The sequence below is a fragment of the Myotis nattereri genome, assembly GCF_964212035.1.
Source record: "Myotis nattereri genome assembly, chromosome: 8".
NCBI lineage: Eukaryota > Metazoa > Chordata > Mammalia > Chiroptera > Vespertilionidae > Myotis > Myotis nattereri.
Window position 1 is genome coordinate 66,188,090 of NC_138083.1, and position 23,329 is coordinate 66,211,418.

The following is a 23,329-nucleotide window of genomic DNA, read 5'->3' on the forward strand; positions in this document are numbered from 1 at the left end:
GCCGACCGATGATTCCCTCTCATCATTGATCTCTCTCTCTCCCCTTCCTCTCTCTCAAGTCAATAAAAACATACACACACACACACACACACACACACACACACACACACACACAATGGCTTCCTACAATTCCGGAGAGTTTAGAAGTGTTCAGCCTGAGAACTTTCGGAGAAGCTGAAACTGAAACGGATTTTCCACCCAGAAGACAGTTAAGACCTCAAAAAACAAAGCTCTGAACTTCAGTTGCCTCATCTATAAAACGGCTTGGTCACGCAGCCAGCAGTTGGGGCGGGTCCCCATTGCCCGCCCCCGCAACTTCAGCTCCCAAACTGCTGCTGCTCAGCTGGTGGCGGGGCTTCCAGCATCATCGGCCCGACCCGTTCGGGCGTCGTGGGCGGGGCCTCCGGGCGTCGTGGGCGTGGCCGCCCCCTTCGGACGCCCCCTGCGCGCCCGCTGATCACAAATAGACGTCGACGTCATGACGTCATGTTTCCTCAGACGCCTCCCGGGGTATCGGGTCACGTGAACCACTTTTCGCGGGAAAACTGTTTTGCTGGCGGAGTGGAGAGGAGCGCGGCGCTAAGATGGCGGTGAGCGGGCGGGTGCGGGGCTTGCGGGTGGTCCCCGCGGCTCACACGTCAGTACCCCCTGGGGCGCGGGGCAGTGGGGGGCGCGCGCCAGCAGCTGGGACGACTCTGGGGGATGCGGCGCTGCGCACTTCTAGTCCTTGCCCTCCTTGGGCTTATGCCCGGCCATGGCCCCCACCCCCCGCCGCCGGGGGTCGGTCCTTCGGATGAGGTTGGGCTCGGGTTTGGAGCTGATTTCTCGGGGTCTGCAAAGCCAGCGGGCGCGCGCCGCTCGAGGCCGGGTGATGCTGCCTCCCGTCCCAGCCTGGGGGCGTTGGGCTCGGCGAGCGGGGCGCAGCCTGCCAGACCCTGTCGCCCGCTCACGCCGCACGTGCTGTCTGGGCCCTCTCTGTGCCTGGCAGCAGGCAGTAACACAAGACAGACAAGGTCCCGCAACTTCCTGCCCTTCTTATTGTAATATTTTTTGTCTCTTTGTCTTGTTCATTTTTTGACCCTTCCACTAGTCTGTGAGCATCAAGACCTCTTACGTTTTGTTTAGTTTTTAATAAATCTTTATTGTTGGAAGTATTACAAATGTCCCCTTTTATCCCCCATTGACCCCCTCCAGCCAGCACCCGCCCCAGGCCCAGGTCTTCACCACCCTAATGTCCGTGTCCACGGAAGACCTCTAATATTTTGGTTGCTCTTGTATGGAAGTGCCTGGCGCAGTGTGGGTGCTCAAATGGGTGGGAATGCTTGCTTATGGGGAGGAATAGACGATAAACAGGGACAAGTGAGATATCCTCGGAGAAAGCACTGTTGTGAGCGACCCAATGTTGGGGGAAGTGATCTTTGAGCTGGTTCCGGTGTGTCAAGCCATTGGTTCAGCTCAGGAGAGCTTTCCATGTAAAGGAAACAGCAAATGCAGCCTTGAGGCTGGACGGGATTTGGTGTGGAGGACAGGATCACTGTAAGGAGGCCACCTTACCATAGGAAGCTAAGTCAGCCCTCATCTTCTTGGTCTTCCCTTGCAGGAATCATCTGAATCCTTCACCATGGCCTCCAGCCCGGCCCGCCGTCGGCAAAGCAACGATCCTCTCACCTCCAGCCCTGGGCGAAGCTCCCGTCGCACAGATGCCCTGACCTCCAGCCCTGGGCGTGACCTTCCTCCCTTTGAGGATGAGTCTGAGGGGCTGTTAGGCACAGAGGCACCCCTAGAGGAAGAAGAAGAGGATGGAGAGGAACTTATTGGAGATGGCATGGAGAGGTACTTTCATTCAAGGCCCTGCACTCCACACACAGTTCTGTAGAGTGCCCATTGTGCGTCAGTGACCTTGCTTTTGAGAGCATGTTGGTTCAGGGTCTGGGGGGAGACAAACAGCTTCTTGGGGCCACAGTGTTGGTCTTGGTAACTTGCTGTATCTAAGACTGCACCTAAGGACAGGACAAGCCCCAGCTCCATGAGATGTGTGGCTCCAGGAGATATAAGGGCTCTCTAACCTGGAGGACCATACCAGGGATGTCAACTGGGAAGGACAGGAAGCAGGCAGCTGAGTGTTTTTCTGCAACTTCAGAGAAACAGACTAGGGGGTGGCGGGTGCCGATTAATCAAGATTTAGATTCGAATCAGCAAACGTTTATTGTGCCTAATCTGCACCAGGCCCTGTGTTATATACTTTCACACTTATTAGTAAACATATAAACATGTATTAAAGGTTATTGAGGCTTAATGCTAACACAGTGGAGTAAGCTTTGCAAGAAAGCAGGGTTAGGTGTCTACTGCCTTATCCCATACTTACAACTGGGACTTGGTAGGTGCATCAGTAGTAGAATTACGTGAATACCCAGGAGCCTCATGAACAGTCTCCTCCTGAGACTTGGCGTTCCAGAATCGGTGTGTGTGAGAGGACTGGACAGGCCATCCCACAGTCCACAGGGAATGCTTTGTGAGCCATCCACCGACTGTCAAGGGCACTGTGAACCATTCAGATCTTTGCTTTAAGTGCTGTCATCCCAGACAATCAGGCTGGGTGTGTAGTACATGCCAGACTGGAAGGAATGAGGAGTCTGGGACCACCATCCCTGGACAAGTCCTTGTGTGCTGTGGGGTTGTTCAGGCAGTACACCCCTCCCTCATCCTCTACCCTCTGTTTCCACCTCTCCTTCCTTGCAGAGAACAAGAGGCCCTTTGCAGGGGCCTCTGGATAGAGGTATCTGAGGGCTAGCTGGGCCCAATTAGACTATGCTTTTATGGCTTTTTAATAAACATGTTTATATTTTAAATTTACCTGTTGTAAGAATACAATTCAGTGCTTTTTCGTCAATTTCCTGAGTTTGGCAACCATGACCACAGTTCAATTTTAAAACATTTCCTTTTTGGGGACATTCATCCCAATAAGACCCCTTGTGCCTAAATACAGTTAATCCTGGTTCCCATCCCCACCCCTAGGCAGCCAATAATCTCCCTAGATTTGCTGCCAATTCTGGCCATTTCGTACAAATGAAATGATAATATATGACTGGATTTTGTGACAGGCTTCTTTCACAGTGTGGTTTTCAAGGTCCATCTGTGTTGTAGTGTGTGTCAGTACTTCATTCCTTTATGTGGCTGAATAATGTTCCATTGTATGGACAGACCACATCTTTTTATCCATGACCATTTGATGGACATTTGGGTTCTTTGCACTTTTTGGCACTTAAGAATAATGCTGCTATGAAGTTTTTATGTGAACACAATGTTTTCAGTTCTCTTTGACAAATACCAAGGGGTGGAATTGCTGGGTCATATGATAATTCTATGGTTATTTATTTAGTTCGTTAATCCTCTCCTGAGGATATTTTTTCCATTGATTTTTAGAGAGAGTGGAAGGGAAGGGGAGAGATAAAGAGAGAAACATTGATGTGAGAGAGACACATCAATTGGTTGCCTCCCTTATGCCCTTACGAGGGCCAGGGATGGAGTCTGCAACCGAGGTGTGTGCCCTTGACTGGAATCAAACCTGGGACCCTTCAGTCCATAGGCTGACACCCTATCCACTGAGCCAAACCGGCTAGGGCTCTATGGTTAATCTTTTGGGGAACTGCCAGGCTGTTTTCCAAAGCAGCTGCAACATTTCACATTCCCACAAATGGTATATGAGGGTTCCCATTTTTTCCACATTCTTGCCAACACCTGTTGCTTTCTGTTTTTTAAATAATAGCTATCCTAATGTGTGTGAGGTGGTGTCTCATTCGGATTTTGATGTACATTTCTCTGATTCTTAATGATGTGGAACATCTTTTCACATAATTTTTTTTAAAAAATATATTGTATTGATTTTTTACAGAGAGAAAGGGAGAGGGATAAAGAGTTAGAAACATTGATGAGAGAGAAACATTGACCAGCTGCCTCCTGCACACCTCCTACTGGGGATGTGCCCGCAACCAAGGTACATGCCCTTGACCGGAATTGAACCTGGGGCCTTTCAGTCTGCAGGCCGATGCTCTATCCACTGAACCAAACCGGTTTGGCTCACATGATTATTGGACATTTATATATCTTCTTTAGAGAAGTATCCAGATTCTTTTTGAGTTGTAGGAATTTTAAAGTTTTTTTTAAAAAAATATATATTTTATTGATTTTTTACAGAGAGGAAGGGAGAGGGATAGAGAGTTAGAAATATCGATGAGAGAGAAACATCAACCAGCTGCCTCCTGCACACTCCCTACTGGGTATGTGCCTGCAGCCAACGTACATGCTCTTGACCGGAATCGAACCTGGGACCCTTGAGTCCGCAGGCCAACGCTCTATCCAATGAGCCAAACCGGTTAGGGCTTTAAAGAGTTTTTATACTGGATACAAGTCCTTTTATCAAATATATGATTTGCAAATATTTTCTCAATCTGTAGCTTGTCTTTTTCCTTTTTTTAATGGTGTATTTTGTAGCACAAAAGATTTTAATTTTAATCAAGTCCAATTTATCAATTTTTTTATGGAATTTTGCTGAAGACATTTTATGACTTAAAATTCTTGAAGAGTGAGATAGGTTTTCCCTGAGAATTTAAGAATTCAGAAACAGATGAGCCCAGAAATTTACCTGTCTCTGGCTTCTGTTTCTAGCATCAGCAGTATAGGATTACTTGGTCTGAAAATGTAGTTTGACAGAGTAAAAAACAAGAAGAAAACTCCAAGTAGTAGCAGTTGCCCTAATCGCCACTTACTGACAAAAGGGAAAAGTCAAGAGGGTTATCTTGGGAAGGCAGTGCGGCATGGGGAACAAACTTTACGACTTGTGGTTGGATTGTTTTTTGACACCCAACTCTGCTGATCAACTATTGGCAAAAGTCATATTATTCCCTAATGCTCAGTTTGCGCCTATTTTGGATGGAGCAGTGATGTCTGCTTCCCAGAATTTGCAGGGAGAGAGGTTCCTTGTTAAGGCATCATTCCCCTTCAGATCGCTGCTAGATGACAGTGTGGAAGATGAGCCCTTGACGGTGTTGGAGAAGCTGAGAGGCTTGCGCCACTGGGCAGGCATATGAGAGAGGCTGGTTTGGCTGATGTCAGTAGAAGACCTTCCCAGGACTTGAAGGGGTTTGAGGCTGCATTGTCTGAGGGGGGAAATTCCTGCCCACTCAGAGAGCTGGGGTTGACTCTCTGAAAGCCTTTTTAAGCGTGCTCATTGGCATTAAGTACATTCACATTGTTGTGTGATCATCACCATCATCTCTAGAAATTTTTCATACCAAGCTGAATTGTACATTATTTGTATTTTTGTGATTGGCTTATTTCACTAAGCATAATGTTCTCAAGGTTCATCCATATTGTAGTGTGCGTCAGACTTTCCTTCCTTTTGGAAACTGAGGAGTGTTTCATTGCCTGGATAGGCCACACTTGGTTTATCCATTGGAGATCCTTTTGATCCCTCTGTGTTTCTGGCCTGGAAACTTCCGGCCCAGGCCCAGTTGCTGGGTGGTGTTTTGGTGGTTTTGTTTTCTGGGGTTGTTGTTTTTATATATGTATATACTAACAGGGTCCATTTGGGGGTCTCTCAGGGACTACCGTGCCATCCCGGAGCTGGACACCTACGAGGCTGACGGACTGGCCTTGGACGATGAGGATGTAGAGGAGCTGACAGCCAGTCAGAGGGAGGCGGCGGAGCGGGCTATGCGGCAGCGGGATCGTGAGGCTGGCCGGGGCCTGGGCCGCATGCGCCGTGGGCTCTTGTATGGTAGGTTGAGACGGCCACACCCCCAAGGGGACTAGTCCTGCTTTCAGAGCCTCTGGGAGCTGGGAAGGAGTGCTAGGGAAGACCACTCCAGCATGTCCCTTTTGTCCCCAGACAGCGATGAAGAGGAGGAGGATCGCCCCACCCGGAAACGCCGCCATGTGGAGCGGGCCACAGAGGACGGTGAGGAGGACGAGATGATCGAGAGCATCGAGAACCTCGAGGACCTTAAGGGCCACTCTGTGCGCGAGTGGGTGAGCATGGCCGGCCCCCGGCTGGAGATCCACCACCGCTTCAAGAATTTCCTGCGCACCCATGTGGACAGCCATGGCCACAATGTCTTCAAGGAGCGCATCAGCGACATGTGCAAAGGTTTGGCTTCTGTACTCCGGGCCTCTGCTCACCGTGGTCCACCTTGCAGAACTCTCCTGCAGAAAATTACCACTTTGGCCCAGTAACAGCACACTGAATGGAGATTGGAGTGTAGGGGACATTAAATAACTTTCCTGTTGCTGGTCAGGAGCCAGGCCTCGTGCCCACAATGTCCATCTTTCAGACAAATACAAAAAGTATTGTGAGTCTGTACTAGGACATAGGACAGTCCAGCCGACTGTCCCAGGAGCACATCTGTACACTGAAGTGTATTTTAACATGTTTAAAATTTGGCACGTTAGCCTCAGCCAGGTGGCTCGGTTGGAGTGCTGTCCAGGACACCAGAAAGGTTTCTGGTTCGATTCCTGGTCAGGGCACATACCTACTTTGCAGGTTTGATCCCTTGTTGGGGCCCATACGGGAGGCAACCGATTGATGTTTTTCTCTCACATCAGTGTTTCTATATCTCTGCGCCCCTCCTCTCTCAAATCAGTGAACATATCCTCAGGTGAGAATTTAAAAAAATAAATTGGGCAGGTTTTATGTAAAAACCTGGATTACTACTTTGATTAGAAAGTAGCGGCATATTTCTGTGGGACAGGAGTTCCTTTATAAGGAGGCAGGCAGTTCTTTGTTTCCTGCTGCCCCCTCCATGTCCTGTGTCTTACATTGGACACAGTTTATTCTTTGGTTTCCTTCCTGGTCCTTATAGGCATTTCAGGTTGCAGCCCTGCTGTATTAGCCATTCTGTGTGTATTATTTTACTTAGTTCTCCCGACGACTTCCTCATTTTACAGATTGGGAAGTTGAGGCTCAGGATGTGTCACTGAATCTAAGTCACGTAGTTAAAGCAAGGCGGACTTAGAAGTGAGAGCTGGGCTTTCTCTCCTCGCACGGTGAGACGGAAATCGCCTCCTCTGGTTTGACACTGTTTTATTCCCCTCTAGAGAACCGTGAGAGCCTGGTGGTGAACTATGAGGACCTGGCAGCCAGGGAGCATGTCCTGGCATACTTCCTGCCAGAGGCGCCAGCAGAGCTGCTACAGATCTTCGATGAGGCTGCTCTGGAGGTCGTGCTGGCCATGTACCCCAAGTACGACCGCATCACCAGCCACATCCACGTGCGCATCTCCCACCTGCCTCTGGTGGAGGAACTGCGCTCACTGAGGTGAGCTGAGGACAGGGCAGGGGCCGAGGGTCTGGTTCTTGGCACCCTGTGGCTCAGGCATCATTCAAGAGAGCTTTTCAAGGTGGTGGTGTGGGCGGATGGCTGCGGCCAAGGAGAGGCCTCAGCCATGAGTTTGGCTTGCATAGAGTGGGGTACGATGGATCTGGTGGTGCCAGGCCCCAGATTTTCAGGATCTGATGTTGGAATGCTCTCACATGTTGGCCTCACCTCTCCAGAGGGTGCAGGTCAAGCATCGGGGCTCCAGGCCGCTGAGGTACCCTCTCATCTCCACAGGCAGCTGCACCTGAACCAGCTGATCCGTACCAGCGGGGTGGTAACCAGCTGCACAGGTGTCCTGCCCCAGCTCAGCATGGTCAAATACAACTGCAACAAGTGTAGCTTTGTGCTGGGGCCTTTCGCTCAGTCCCAGAACCAGGAGGTGAAGCCCGGCTCCTGTCCTGAGTGCCAGTCAGCTGGTCCCTTTGAGGTCAACATGGAAGAGGTGAGCAAGCACACAGCACGGGCTGCTGTCTGTCCCTGTCTCGGGTCCCTGGTTTGAAGGGCCTGCCTGACATTTTAGGCAGTTTGGAAAACCAGCATGGCAGCAGAGGGAAGCAAGAAGGTATTGTGTGTTAGCCATACTATAGGGCAAAGCACATCTGTCTGGCCAGCCTGTTTAGTTTTGCCCACAAGATGTTTTCAAAAATTCAAGCCAATATTTAAAAATTGATTGTTTTGTTTAAAGCATCAAAGTTGATGGCTTCTTATGAAAAAATGGGAAGATCTGGCTAAACTGGGCCCACTGTTTGCCCAGCTGCTTTCCAGCCCATCACTCACATGGAATGCCTGCAGTCCCATTGGCACTTCCTCTTAATGTTTCTGTACCTGCCTTTGCATCTTTGGTTGGGGGCTCTTGGATTGGAACCACCTTAGATACTATATTCAAGAGACACTGCTCAAAGCCTCTGGGCCTTACGGCTCTAGGCACATTGCATATGTCTTTGTAGTTAACAACTTCATCTATAAAGTCATGGTGCCTGCAGTAGATGCACAGATGTCCTTGTGCCTTGCTGCCCTGAGTGTTGGCTTACTCACCATAGTTGCCTTGTCAGAAAATGCCTGGGAAGTAGTGCTTTTAAAGCTGACCTGTTTAAAAGTTCAAGTATGTCTTGCCTGGTGAGAGACATCTGCAAGACTGTACTTCGCCTGAGCCCATGTCTCTGCCCAGGCTCCCCTGCCCCGTCTAACTTTCCTCCTTTATGGATTCCACCTTCACAAAAGTCTCTTGTGTAGGAACAGAGCTTGAGGTTCCACCCCTAGGGAATTTGAGACAGTAACTAGTAGAGGATTAATAATTATAGCTGGCATTTCTAGAGTATTTTCCAGGTGCCTGGTGAAACATGTAGTCCTCCTCATGCTCTCTAAGGCAGGTACTATTACCCTGTCTTGCCAATGAAGAAATTGGCTAGGGTCACCCAGCCAGGAAGTGACTCAAAAGATTAGAAGTCAGACATTTTGACTCAGCACTTCTATAAACTGCTGTATTACATGGTCAAGGTCAGACAACATCATTCAGTGCTTGGAAAAGTGTGAAGTGTACCCCACAGGGACAGGTCCCATGACTGTGTGTTTGTCCCTTGCAGACCATCTATCAGAACTACCAGCGCATCCGCATTCAGGAGAGTCCCGGCAAAGTGGCGGCTGGCCGGCTGCCCCGCTCCAAGGATGCTATCCTCCTCGCCGATCTGGTGGACAGCTGCAAGCCAGGAGATGAGATAGTATGTGGCCAGGAGTGGGCTGGGAGGGAACTGAGCTGCTAAGGAGATTTGTGGTGGGCTGAGGGAGGGGTTGATGGCAGCTGGGGGGAGTGGGATGAGTTCTTGAGTGACCCTTGTACTGGACTAGTTATCTGGAACACTGGGTTGAGGACTAGTTGTGCTTTGGTTTTGTTGAGTTTCTCATCTTGATGTCTGTAGCATGGATGATTTGAAGGAGAAGCAATTGGATGAAGCCAGGTGTGGAGGTAGATCCAGCTCCCACTGTGACCCCGGCCGGAGCTGGCCCCACTGACCATATGGTCTGCCTTTTCCCAGGAGCTGACCGGCATCTACCACAACAACTACGATGGCTCTCTCAACACTGCCAATGGCTTCCCCGTTTTTGCCACGGTCATCTTAGCCAACCACATAGCCAAGAAGGACAACAAGGTTGCCGTGGGAGAACTGACTGACGAAGATGTGAAGATGATCATCAGCCTCTCCAAGGACCAGCAGATCGGGGAGAAGGCAAGTTGAAGTCTTGCAGGGCTACTGTGCTCTGCAAGGAACCCAGGGGCTCAGTGAGGGTGTTGTGGGTGCACAGGGCTCGCTGCCCTAGCCTTGGCTGCTACTCCAGGCTGCCCTGATACCTCAGTCTTTATTTATTTCCAGGTATTGGAAACTGGACTTTGCTTATTTTACTTCCAGTGGCAACTCAGTAAACTTGCCTTGATGGGGGTCCCACACTCCAGGGGGAGAGCATAAATGTTGGTGAGATTGGCCTGAGCCTGTGTCCCCACCCAGTTAGGACAGGGTTGTAAGGATTCATCAGGTCATGTGGAGCCCATATGAAATTGAAATGGAAGCAGAGCTATAGCAATAACTTGTCTCGGGTAGGTGTGGCCTGGTGTCAGACGCCTACCCACAGTCTTCTCCAGGAAGAGCGCTGCCGCAGTATGGTTTTGGTTTTTTCATGTAGACCTTTTCACTGAAGGTTGGGATGAAGGCGATTGGCATTGTAGACACAAAGATATAGAATGTTAAATTTCTGTTCACACAAGTCCTCTCCCATTTTACCTGCTTAGGTGTCACCAGCTGTCAAGTTGTAAGTGTTCCCAGGCTCAGACTTCCCTTAATTTTTTTCCTTCTTTCCTCTCTGCTTCACTCTCCATTTCCTGTTCAGTTTTTAATGCCAAACAGTTTGGCTGTCTCTCTGGTCTCTGCTTTTCTGCTCCTAAAGAGCCTCAGTTAACAGTGGTTCTCAACCTTGACTGCACATTAGAATCACCTGGGAATCTTTGTAAAATCCTGATTTCTGGGCCTCATCCTCTGGAAATTCTGTTTCTTTGTTACTCAGGTTGTGGCCCCACCCCCTAACAAAGAAACAGAATTTCCGGAGGATGAGGCCCAGAAATCAGGATTTTAAAAAGATTCCCAGGTGATTCTAATGTGCAGCCAAGGTTGAGAACCACTGGTTTAGGTGAGTCAGTTCAGGTCCTAGTGCAGGGGTCCTCAAACTACAGCTCCAGGCCACATGCGGCCCGCCGAAAACATTTATCCGGCCCGCCAGGTGTTTTTGCCACCGCTGCCTGTCCTGCTTAGCAGCCAACTCGTCCCGGGCCCGCAGTGCGCATGTGTGGAATGTCTGAGGGACAGTGAACTGGCCCCTGTTTAAAAAGTTTGAGGACCTCTATCCTAGTGACTTATTTAATGAATGGGATCCTTCTCTTTATAGTCTGTAAACTCCCTGAGGGCAAGGCCAGATCTGATGGCTCACCTCTGCCTGGACCACCTTTCTTTGTCTGCCAAGACTTGGGAATCCACAGGGGTCGCAGATATTCATCAGCCTCAGAAGGACTTCAGTTCTGCCAACATATTCAGTGCTGGAATACCTTCTAGGGCAGGGGTGGGCAAACTTTTTGACTCGAGGGCCACAATGGGTTCTTAAACTGGACTCAGAAGAAGGAACTGCGGCCGTGTTTCCTGACGTTGCCATGTTAACACTGCTGCTGGTGAAGGAGCGGAGGGGAGAGCAAGAGAACCCTCCGCCTCTTTCAGCTCCGCAGGCCGGATAGAACAGCCGAACGGGCCGGATCCGGCCCACGGGCCGTAGTTTGCCCACGGCTGTTCTAGGGTCATGTTCTGGGATCTTGGTGGGAAGTCTGACATGGTCCTTGCCCTCATGGAGCTCATATTTTATCAGGATTTGAATTTTGGCATAATCCTTAGTATGATCAGATGAACTCCCCCCATCTAAGAATGAGATGATGGTAGTATCTATTGCAAAGTTGTTACAAAGATTAAACAGATGAACACGTGATGTGCTAGCTATGGACTACTCAGCAGCTAGCTGTTACTAATACAGGTTCTTAAAAAGTTGAACTGGATACAAAAACTAGGTGGAGGTGCCAGCATGGTGTGTGGAAAGCATAAAGGACCAGTAGGAAGTTAAACATAGCCTTGGGCCTGGCACCTCAGTTGATCCCTCGCATTGTCTCCTGTTCACAGCAGGCATGCAGGTGGGTATTCTGAAGAGTGACGGGTTAGTGCACACAGTTAAGAGCATGAGCTTGAGGTTAAGTGAAATAATTCATGGGAAGCACTGTGATATTTCCTGTCAGGTCTGGGTTTGAATTTACCCTTCTTATCAGCTTAAGTTGGCCTATTATTTTCTAAGAGTCACTGGGTCAACCACAGGGCATGGTGGGCAGTGTAGGCAATAACACAGTTGCCCCTTCCCCTACTGCCCTAAAAGGGAGGCAGGGGGTGTCCGCTTGGGAACCCGCCATACACAGCAAGCAGGTTCCAGGCCGCTTCTCGTGGTCCTGGAGGGGAGACACGAGTTCATGCTGCAAGGCCGCCCGCTGCAAAAACAGCTCTGAGTAGCGGTCTGGATAAAGAGTTAGGACCGACGGCACACGGTGTGTAGGAGGATAGGGAAGCTGGGGCAGAGTATCTTCCAATATCCCCAATGCAGATGAGGGTTTAATAAGCAAATTGTTATATGTACCCAGTACTGGGTGTCTGCTTGGCACTGTTTAGGTAATTTCCAGATAGTAACAACGATCCTATAATCTAGATGTATCCGCGTTCATTTTATTGATGAATAAACTAAGGCACAAGAGTTTAAATAAGTCACCCACGTCACATAGGTAACAAATGGCAGAGCCAGGATTTCTACCCAGGCAGTCTGGCTTCAGAGACTCCCAATGACTGCACCCTGCTCCCTCCATACAGTAGCCAGAGTTTCGGAGGATGCATGTGTACTTGGTAATTGTCAGTTCTGTGGGGGACCCTAGCACAGGTCCTGATCTATATTTTAAAACTTTATTACACAAGTTTTCAGTTGTGTATATGGAATGGTATAGTGAACCCTTACACATCCCTCACTCAGCTTCACCAGTTGTCCCAGTCTGGCCAAGCTTGCTTCCTCTGTACTTGCACCCCCTCTCAGGTATTTCCAAGGATATGCCAGCATTTTATCTGTAACTATATTAGCATGTGTCTCTAAAAGACTCTGCTAAAACCTAATCACAATACCATCATCACACTTAAAAATACTTAGCAATTCCCTTCTATCAGTTATTTGGTTGGTGTTGGCATTTCCATGATTGTAAAATTGTAGGTTTTATGTCGTTGAGGTTTCTGTGCTATGATTATTTCAGGCTCCTGCTCCAGACCTGGAATCAGCTATTTCCCCAAACAGCCCTGTGGGAAATATTCTTTCCTTTCAGTGGGAAACAGTATTTGGAGACGTCTGCCTCTAGACGCACTAGGCCTGGACCACTGTGAGCCACGAATATTAACAGTGTTAACAGCCTCTGCTTGGACTGGGTATTGCAGTAAATTTTAGGGTCAGAGAAAGAACCAAAAAAGGTGCAGTGTTGTGGAAACAGACCTCTACTCCTAGCTAGTAAAATCGTGGCAGGAGGCCTTTCTGGCACCAGCACCACTGGTACCAGCAGATCCTGTTGCCAGAAGGTCCTGCGGTCACACGGCCCTGACTCTGGTGGATAGAGGCCGTACACGGAATAGATGGCTGACCCCGAGCGCCAGTTCCCAGAAACGGGTTTCCCTCATCTCCGTGCTTTCAGGGAAGCCGGAGGGAGTAACTCTTCCACTTGGCTGTGGCTGAGACCAGACAGCTGGATCCAGCACTGTGGGGGTGGGTCTCCCTCAGCACGTCTAGTGCTGATTTCCCGACAGCCTCATCCCGGGGCCTGGTGCTTCCCACGCCGCTCAGTCTGGCTTGTGAGGACACCGTGCTTTGCAGACGGTGGAAAGGTTGAGAATAGTGAAGCCACAGCCATGCACAGGTGGAAGCTGACTCCCATCAGCAGGATGTGTCTCTAATGTCTCGTTTCATCTTAACATTCAGCAGGTTTTGCATTCTCTCTCTCTCTCTCTCTCTCTCTCTCTCTCTCTCTCTCTCTCACACACACACACACACACACACACACTGATGGGAAATGTTTCAGTGACTCACCGGTTGAAATGACCTGAATTCCTGGTGGCTGCGTCTCCCTGATGCTCTGTATTTATATGTTTCAGTGCATCACCTGTATGTTGCATTGTGTGCTTATCACCCAAAGTTCAGTCTCCTTCCAACACCGTATATTTGACCACCTTTACCTTCTTCAACCTCCCCTTACCCCCCTCCCGTTGGTAACATCATACTGTTGTCTGTGTCATTGAGTTTTCTTTGATTGTTTTGTGTGTTCATTTGTTGCTTTCTGTTTTATATCCCACATCTGAGTGAAATCTTATGGTTCTTCACTTTTTCTGACTTATTTTGCTTAGCATGATATTCTTAAGATGCACCCATGTTGTCTCAAATGGCAGTATTTCATCCTTTCTTATGGCTGATTTGTATTCATTCCATTGTATATATGTACCACATCTTCTTCATTCATTCATCCATTGAAGGACACTTAACACTGTTTCCATGCCAGATCTGGCTTTGTATTGTATTGTATTGTATTGTATTGTATTGTATTTCTCCATCACAGGCTGACCACAGAGCTTATGTGAGGTGTCTTCCTGCTGTCAGAACCTGGGTTTTGTCTCCTTTCTGCTCTTGATCTGCAACCTTGGGGTAGTCTTTTTTATTTTTATTTTATTTATTTATTTATTTATTTATTTATTTTTAAATATATTTTTATTGATTTTTCACAGAGAGGAAGGGAGAGGAACAGAGAGTTAGAAACATCGATGAGAGAGAAACATCGATCAGCTGCCTCCTGCACACCCCCCACTGGGGATGTGCCCGCAACCCAGGTACATGCCCTTGACCGGAATCGAACCCAGGACCTTTCAGTCCGCAGGCCGATGCTCTATCCACCGAGCCAAACCGGTTTTGGCTTTTTTTTTTTTTCTTTTTTCTTTTTTTGGGGTAGTCTGTTTTAAAGTAGGACAACATAAAGGGGTCTGACCAAAGTTCTTTTCAGCATTAAATTCTGTGACTCAGGAAGAGCCAACCTAACAAGGCCCATAGTCATAAGGTCGGGCTTAAGGCCAGATGTGGTGAGATCGAAGCAGCTGTAGTGTGTGAGTGCTTTGGGGCTGGAGCTTCTCCATCCCCTAAGACTGGAACAGGGTGGTTATCTGCCCAGACTCCAGAGCAGAGGTCCTATTCCCATGGCTCGCTCCCTTCCTTCTTCAGATCTTTGCGAGTATTGCTCCCTCCATCTACGGGCACGAAGACATCAAGAGAGGCCTGGCGCTGGCTCTGTTTGGAGGGGAACCCAAAAACCCAGGTGAGCAGCCTCTGCGGGGAGTTTGGTAGGAGCCAGAGTCTAGATACCAGATAAGGCAGGACTCTGTATTTAGAGCTTGCTAAGAGGTGGCTCGGTCATCACAGGGGGAACACAGCCCAGGGCGTGGCATCTTGGGCATCACAGTGTCCCTAGCTCTACCATTGCCTTCCTCTGTGAGGAGCAAATTCATCTTTGCTTCACTCCTGTTTTTAAAACTTTATCTTTTAAAAAATTGTTTTAACTTAAAAATATATGTATTTTTACTTATATTACATCTTCTTCGTAAATAGAAGTTAGAGAAAAGCCAAAGTCACTGTCGACCACCCTTTTTAATCCTAGTTCCCTCCCTATAGGTCACTCTTCTGGTCTTTGTGGTTTGTGCACTCCCAGACCTTTGTGTGGCTATTCATAGGTTTAACACACTTACTTAGAAAACACAGGATTTCACACAAAAATGCATGTTTCTCCTTGCAGTTCCTGTATGTGTGTATAAGTGAGTATGCATAAAGGATCCATCTTACTTTTTCTCACTCAAAAAACACATCTTTGGTATCTTTTGGTATTAGTGCATACCGAGCAAGTTCATTCTTTTAAATTACTGTATGTAATTTAAATTAAATCATGGTCCATATAGCATAATGTATTTGGTTATCTTTCTAGTTAGAGAACATTTAAGTTGCTTCCAGTTTTTTACATTTACAAAGAACATATTTATATACACCTCCTATGTACCCATTTTTCTGGGTTCATTGCTCAGTAGTGGCATTGCTGATCCTAGGGTATTACATCCCTTTCTGGAGAGAATATTTCATTGTCATTCATAATAGGCTAAGAAATTGGAGATAAGCCCTTTACCCCTTACCTTCCTTTCGTCTCCACTCCCTCTCCTCCCATCCTTGCCTGCAGGGGGCAAGCACAAGGTGCGAGGTGACATCAATGTGCTCTTGTGCGGAGATCCTGGCACAGCCAAGTCTCAGTTCCTCAAATATGTTGAGAAAGTGTCTAGCCGTGCCATCTTCACCACCGGCCAGGGGGCTTCAGCTGTGGGGCTCACAGCATATGTCCAGCGGCACCCCGTCAGCAGGGAGTGGACCTTAGAAGCTGGAGCCCTGGTTCTTGCTGACCGAGGAGTATGTCTCATTGATGAATTTGACAAGGTGGGTTCTGGACCTTGTGGGTGATGGATTCAGGGTGTTGGCTTAGCCCACAGTGGAGGATAAGTGTTAATGAGGCATATCACGGAGAATCGTGCATTCGACTCCTGCAGATGAATGACCAGGACAGAACCAGCATTCATGAAGCCATGGAACAGCAGAGTATCTCCATCTCGAAGGCTGGCATCGTTACCTCACTACAGGCTCGCTGCACCGTCATTGCCGCTGCCAACCCCATAGGTACACCAGGCACACTAGCTGGCAGGGCTCAGGGCCTGCTAAAGGGGACAAGACCCAGAGAGACCCTGCCTTTGGGAATCAGGAGCCCACAGCACCCCTCCTTCAGTCCCAGATCTGGGTTAGGAATTATATAACAAACGGCGATTCTTTCTTGCCTGGCCTGCCAGAGCGGGAAGTGATGTGCCTGCGTTTTTGTTGAGCCATGTTCTCAGAACCACCATGGCCATTCTTAGAACACCTGAGAGAAGAATCTAGGTCATTGTCTAAGTGTGGGTGGAATGGTTGCTAAACCCAGCCAGCAAGTGCTTAGAGAGCCCGGCACCCTCGCCTGCCTGGTTGGCTGTTCCTGCCAGGAGACAGGCATGCTTTCCGTCCGAGGCGATTTCAGGCTGTGGCTCGGGGAAAGCCTCTTCTGTCTCTTGTCCAGACCACCTCAGACAGCAGGCGCTGAATCTCCACCCTCCTAGTTCCTCTGCCGAAGTGCTCTTCCCCTCTGTCACTGAAGCAACTTGGGGTTGGAGAGCACTTTCTATGGCTCAAGAAGAGAAGATGTGCGGGAGCATGAACCCTGATAGCTTCCTTTGTGTTACAGGGGGCCGCTATGACCCCTCACTGACCTTCTCAGAAAACGTGGACCTCACGGAGCCTATCATTTCCCGCTTCGACATCCTGTGTGTGGTGCGGGACACAGTGGACCCAGTCCAGGTACACAGCCACCTGTCCTAGGTTCCATGCAGTAAGTTCTGGGAACCTCCGTGAGGCTTGGGGCCTATGGTGTGCCAGGCGTGAGGAAAGGGGGCACCACATGGACCTTGGTGTGTTTTCCACTCTTGTTCTCATATCCAGAAGTCAACTTTGATTTCTGTTTCCTTCACTGGTCCACTTCCCAGCTGTCCATCCAACACAGTCCACAGTCTGCCACCAAGTTCTATTGGTCCCGCTGCCTGAGTTCACTTGCTGCTTCTCTTGCTCTCATTGAAGTACTGTGGTGTTTGGTGGTTAGTCTCCTGTCTTCCACTCATGCCCAATTTAGACCTCCAGTTAGAAGCCAGCCTGTCTTTTGAAAGCATAAGTCAGGTCATGCCTTTCCTTCTTAAGAACCTGCTAGCAGCTTTCCCTGTAACTCTCAGAGAATCCACCGTCCTTGCTGTGGCTGCCTGCCTAAGAGATCTCTGCACGTATCTCTTCTTCCTTTCCTCACTTCATCCACACCTTAAAGATGCCAGAGCTTCCACCTTGCTCTTTTTCCTTCCTGGAATGCTCTTCTCTGGGACTGCCAGATGACAGAGGTATTCTAGCAACCTCACCTGGAGAAGTCTCAGGCCCTCACACATTGCCTTACTTCTCTTCTTAGCACATGTTACTTTCTGTAATTAATTTAAAAACTACCTTTTCTACCCTCCCTGGAGGTGAGCTCCATGAGAGCTCGGTCACATTTACCAGTGGACCCGGGTACCTGGAGCTGCCTAGCACATAGTAGGCCTGGGATATAAGTGTTGAGAGAACATTCTTCTGAAGCATATCAGCTTGCACTTCTTCTAGCTAGCTGGCTTCTCCCAGCCAGGCCACGAGACTCCCCTGCGACCTGCCCTCTTCCATCTTGTCTTAGGATGAGATGCTGGCCCGTTTCGTGGTCGGCAGCCACGTCAGACACCACCCAAGTAACAAGGAGGAGGAGAGGCTGGGCAGCACCCCAGAACCCACCATGCCCAACACATTTGGCGTGGAGCCTCTGCCTCAGGATGTCCTGAAGAAGTACATCATCTATGCCAAGGAGAAGGTCCACCCGAAGCTCAATCAGATGGACCAGGACAAGGTGGCCAAGATGTACAGCGACCTGAGGAAAGAATCCATGGTGCGGCCCTGGGAGCCAGAGGGCTGGGTGGGGTTGGGTGGGGCAGGAATAGGCAGCAGCTTTCTCATCCTTGTAGTCAGTTAATCTAAAAAGTGCTAAAGCAGGAAGGCTTTTTAAAGGAAACTTACATAACTTATACCTGAAGTGTTTTGTTTCAGATAGCACTTATGTGTGCGTGCATTTGTCTCTGTGGGTATAGGACCAAGGTCTTTTGACGGCCACTGATTAAGTTCCATGTTGACTTTGCATAAATCTCACCCAAATCATCAGGTGCTCTGAACTGGTTTCGGTTCTCTGATGGTAGGATGAAGATTTAAAGGCAGCATGCAAGCATTTGGAATACAGAATTCTTGTAGATTGGTCCTTCTCACACACCTAATCAAGGTCACAACTCTTTTTTTTTTTTAACCGTTTCATCAAGTCTTCTTAGAGCATTCAACTTAGTTTTCATAGAAACAACAGCTTATTTTTTCTACATTGTACATGACAGTAGCAAGGTCAGCTGGCCACAAGTATAACAGATTCTGGGATGCATGTAAGTGAACGGTTGGGGGCAAAATGTGCAGGTGTGATAGTGGCAGGCCATAGCATAGGCATCCACTGGGCACTACCACACTTCAAGGAGGAATAGAAAGTGAGCTCACCTGCTGGCTCTGTGGAGCACTTCTGCCATAGGGCGGTTAGATGTGTGGGCTTTTGGCATTGCCACTGTTGTTTCCTTGACCTCTCTTCTGCCTGAGAAAATCTGATGCTATCCTCCTCTCCAGGCCACAGGCAGCATCCCCATCACAGTGCGACACATCGAGTCCATGATCCGCATGGCAGAGGCCCACGCACGCATCCACCTGCGTGACTATGTGATAGAGGATGACGTCAACATGGCCATCCGAGTGATGCTGGAGAGCTTCATCGACACACAGAAGTTCAGTGTCATGCGCAGCATGCGGAAGGTGGGTGTGCACTGAGGTGGGGTTCCTTAGGAGCTCAGGGTCAGCTTAGCACAGGAGGGAGGCAACATGGGCATCTCGAGACGCTGGCCTGGCACTGGCTTTGCTGTCTGCCTGGCAGCAGAAGGCCCTGGCTGCTCTTGCTGGTGAGGAAGGAGCATGGTGGGAGTGGGATGACCACATCCTTTAGTTCTGAGTATCCTGGCCGGGACGGAGGTGATTTTTTTGCTCTTGTCTCATGCAGACCTTTGCCCGCTACCTTTCATTCCGGCGTGATAACAATGAGCTGTTGCTCTTCATACTGAAGCAGTTAGTGGCAGAGCAGGTGACTTATCAACGCAACCGCTTTGGGGCCCAGCAGGACACTATTGAAGTGCCTGAGAAGGACTTGGTAGACAAGGTACGGGCACAGATGGGAGGGGAGGGCAGGGTTGGCTATCTGGGGAGCTGTCAGTCATCTTTGGGGGCAGAAGGTCCTTGCTCTGTCAGTGAGTGGGTGGGCCTCGGATGAAAGCCATTTATTGGGTGTTTGTAATGTGCTGAGTACTGTTCCATACGTTTATAATCTTGACAGCAGCCAAAAGAGGTAAGTCCTGTTACTGTTATCTCATCCTACAGAGGAGACATCTCAGGGCACTGAGTAGCTCTCCTGAGCCCACCGGCAGTTGACAGAGCTAAGATGGCAAGCCTGTGTCTAGCTTCAGACCCTGATATAGCCAGCCTCTGCCCTGGTTGACTTTCCCTATAATGGAGATGGGAGGCCTGCCCAGCCTGCGGTGAACGGGCCTTAGAAAGCGAACTGAACCCAAGGCTACTTGGGCATCTGGAATCCATTCCCATGGCTCACTTGACTTTTTCTCCTTTTAGGCCCGCCAGATCAACATCCACAACCTCTCTGCCTTTTATGACAGTGAGCTCTTTCGGATGAACAAGTTCAGCCATGACGTGAAGCAGAAGATAATCCTCCAGCAGTTCTGAGCCTCTACAGCACCTTCCTCTTTCTGGCTGGGAAGTCTTTCCATGCTCACGTCACCCCATGCTTCAAGGATACAAAACCCAAGTGCAGGGAACATAGAGTGTGGTGGGGCCAGGTCTGGCAGCTGAACTATCTGGCTTCCCCAGGCTGCTGGGCTTGGGTTGTGGCTGGGAATGTTATTTATTTCTTAGGCTTCTTTTCTGCTTCTCTCACCATCTTAGGTGGGCATGCTTTGCCAATATTTCTTTTTCAACTGCCCAGTAACCCACCATTTATGGTAGGTCTACCTCCACTTCATCCTGGACCGAGTCTAGTGTGTTCAAGATACAGCCTTTTAGATGGCTAAGCATATAAGGATTTTCTTGGCTTGAGTTCTATATTCTGGATGCTTTGGCCACTTTGGCTAAAGAGCAAGTTCAAGTTATAGGTAGTGTTCTTCTGAACTTTGTCCTGCACACCTAGGCTTCTATGAGTGGAGAAATCGTGTGGGTAGGAAAGTGCCCCAACCCCTCTACCCTCTGTGACGACACAGCTTGGTTTCCTGCAGGAGAAAGGCTCAGAGGGTTGATATGCTAATGAGGACCACACTGCTCATACCGCTTAGCCTTGCTGTGTTAATCATTTTTCTCCTACCTAATCATTTCCCCGTTTTCTCATTTGTACATTTAATTTGTTTCTGTGGTTTAAGTTTTTAATAAAATCTAAATACTTTGATCCGTTGGTCTCAATTCTGTCTTCATATAATAGCCTGTGCTGAAACACAACTGAGCCTAGATGTTATCTCGAGTTTGACCAAAACTGTGTCTCTGGTCAATAGACCAGAGGCTTTTTTTTTTGTAATCCTCACCCAAGGATATGGTTTTATTGATTTTTAGAGAGAAAGAGACATCAATGTGATAGAGTAACATCAACCAGTTGCCTCCTGACCGAGGATCAAACCTAGGTATGTGCCCTGACAAGGAATTAAACCTGAAACCTCTTGGTGCACGGGAAGATGCTCCAACCCACTGAGCCACCTGGCCAGCACAGACCCAAGGCTTTGTTCCTGATTATGGACCAGAACCTCATTGATATGGACCAGAACCTCACTGTCCTGAGAGCTTAATGCTTAAGGGAGTGGTCATGCAAGGAGAAGGAGACAGGTGAGTCAGGATGATGAATGAGGCCAGTTTGAATCAGCTTTCTGTCTGTTTCCCCATTCCACTTGCCAAAGAATGTTCTTAACTTCTTACTGTCCTGCCTCACCTAGAGAGTGTGAGATGCGCTACCCTCCCTGAACACGGATGTGTTCTTGTCCACCCACCCAGAAGCTCTCCAAAGCCCTTTAGTTAGGGCTGTTATAGAGTCTTCATTAGGTAGACATGATAATTAAATCATTGGCCATTAGTGATGAGCTCAACCTCCCAACCCTCTCTCCTCCCCAGAGGTCAGGGGCTGAGGCTAAAAGCTCCAACCCTCCAATCACAAGGTTGGTTCCCCTGGCAACCAGGCTCCATCCTTAGGGGCTTTCCTAAAGTCACCTCCTTAACGTAAACTCAGGTGTGGTTGAAAGGGGTTTGTTATGAATAACAAGACACATCAGCATTACTACTCCAAAGCTGGTTCAGGAACCATGATAAAACCCAAATGTTACAGCAAAAGATGATTCTATGGTTCTTATCACTTAGGAAATTGCAAGGGTGTTAGGAGTTCTGACAAGGAGCTGAGACAAAAACCAAAATACACATTTCTGATTCATAATATCACACAGGCCTAATAAGGCCTCACATCTGATTGTCATAGACAGCTCTTGAAGGTTGTAAGCAGGAAAGAAACACAGTCCAACGTATTTAATAGATGATCCCATCTGGTTACTGTAACTTGTACTGAAGAGAAAAGAAGAGTTGAGTGGAAGTCTGTGGTGTAGTCTAGAGATGGTGGTGGTCTGGACTCGGGTTGGGGAAAGTGGAAATACTTTAGATCAGTTATGGTGATGAGCTCGGCGTGTCAGCATTTTGAAAAACCCTAACTTAACTCTGGTGCTGTGTCGCATATAGAAATTTTTTGATATTTGCAACCATAGTAAAACAAAGACATATTTTTGATATTTATTTTATATATTTAAATGCCATTTAACAAAGAAAAATCAACCAAAAAAATGAGTTCGCGTGTCACCTCTGACACACGTGTCATAGGTTCGCCATCACTGCTTTAGATATATTCTGCAGGTAGGTTAGACAAGATTTAGTGATGAATGAGCAGTGGGAGAAAAGAAGAAACCATGGATGATGACCAGTTTCTAGCTTGAGAAACAGATTGAGGTTTAGTAGGGATAACCAGGAGTCTCATTTTAGACATGTTGGCTAGATAGGCCTTTCAGATATTAAAGTAGAAATGTGAACTTTAAAGACAGATTTGAGTTTGGATTGCTGAGAAGAAGTTTGGGCATGAGCTGGAATCCACTGACAGCTGTCACAGAGAGAAATGATTGCCGAAGGGAACTTGAGTGTCCACCATTTGAACCAGCAAAGGACCCTTAGGAATGGGCAGAAGGTGGGAGGAAAACTAGGGGAGAGGGTGTTTATGGAAGCCAGGAGAAAAAAATACAAGGAGATTGAGGTCAATTTGGGCCAATGTAGCTGAAAGATCAGAAAATAACAAACCTGTCCGTTGTACTATGTTTCACTGAATATAAGATGCCACCTAGTATAAGAATCACCATTATTTTATGTGCAACCAAGACAAAAATGCTAACATTTAGAATGATTAGATGTCATCAGCCATAAGCCATCCCATTCTAGCGATGTTGGAAAATTATTTTAAATGTGCATCTCAAGGTGAAACCTGGTATTTGTGGTACTGTGGAGGTTGGTGGTGACTGATGAGCAGTTTCAATGCAGTGTGAGTAGAATAAAGGGGAAGTTAAGAAGTAGAAATTGTATATGTAAGAACTTTTGAAAAGTTGGGTTCTGAAGTGAAAAAGGACAGCTGGCAAGGTACACAGATCAAGGGAAAGCTTTTCTTTTTGGTATTTACTTTAGGATTGAACAATTAAATTTTTTATTCATGCAATAAAAGCGTATTAATAGATTAATCTGGAAGATAATTTTGAGTGAAAAAATAAAATGCCAAAGATGTATCAAATATATAAAATTTTAAAATATAACGATACCACATACTGTTTATGTATATGTGTTAAGTATGTTAAAGATAACATAAAAGCTATGCATATGTATTCTTGTTTTCTTTAGTATCGGGTATATTGGGCTATAATTTACATATTATATCATTTTAAACTTACTTATTTTAGAGAGAGGAAGAGAGAAAGAGGGAGGGAGGGAGAAACATCAATG

The 23,329-nt window shown here is 47.9% G+C and overlaps 1 protein-coding gene across 1 annotated transcript; it reads left to right on the top strand.

Moving 5' to 3' along the window:
• Nucleotides 1-584: 584 nt before the first annotated feature.
• Nucleotides 585-20,711, top strand: MCM2 (minichromosome maintenance complex component 2; the record flags this gene model as incomplete). Its single annotated transcript, XM_081096557.1, has 16 exons — nt 585-590; nt 1,601-1,833; nt 5,601-5,776; nt 5,888-6,145; nt 7,093-7,312; nt 7,607-7,814; nt 8,956-9,090; nt 9,406-9,597; nt 14,732-14,825; nt 15,732-15,982; nt 16,093-16,219; nt 16,812-16,924; nt 17,829-18,074; nt 18,842-19,024; nt 19,266-19,421; nt 19,889-20,711. The coding sequence occupies 16 exons, from the start codon at nt 585-587 to the stop codon at nt 19,997-19,999; spliced, it is 2,709 nt and encodes a 902-aa protein (XP_080952683.1). The 3' UTR covers nt 20,000-20,711.
• Between the last annotated feature and the right edge of the window lie 2,618 nt (nt 20,712-23,329).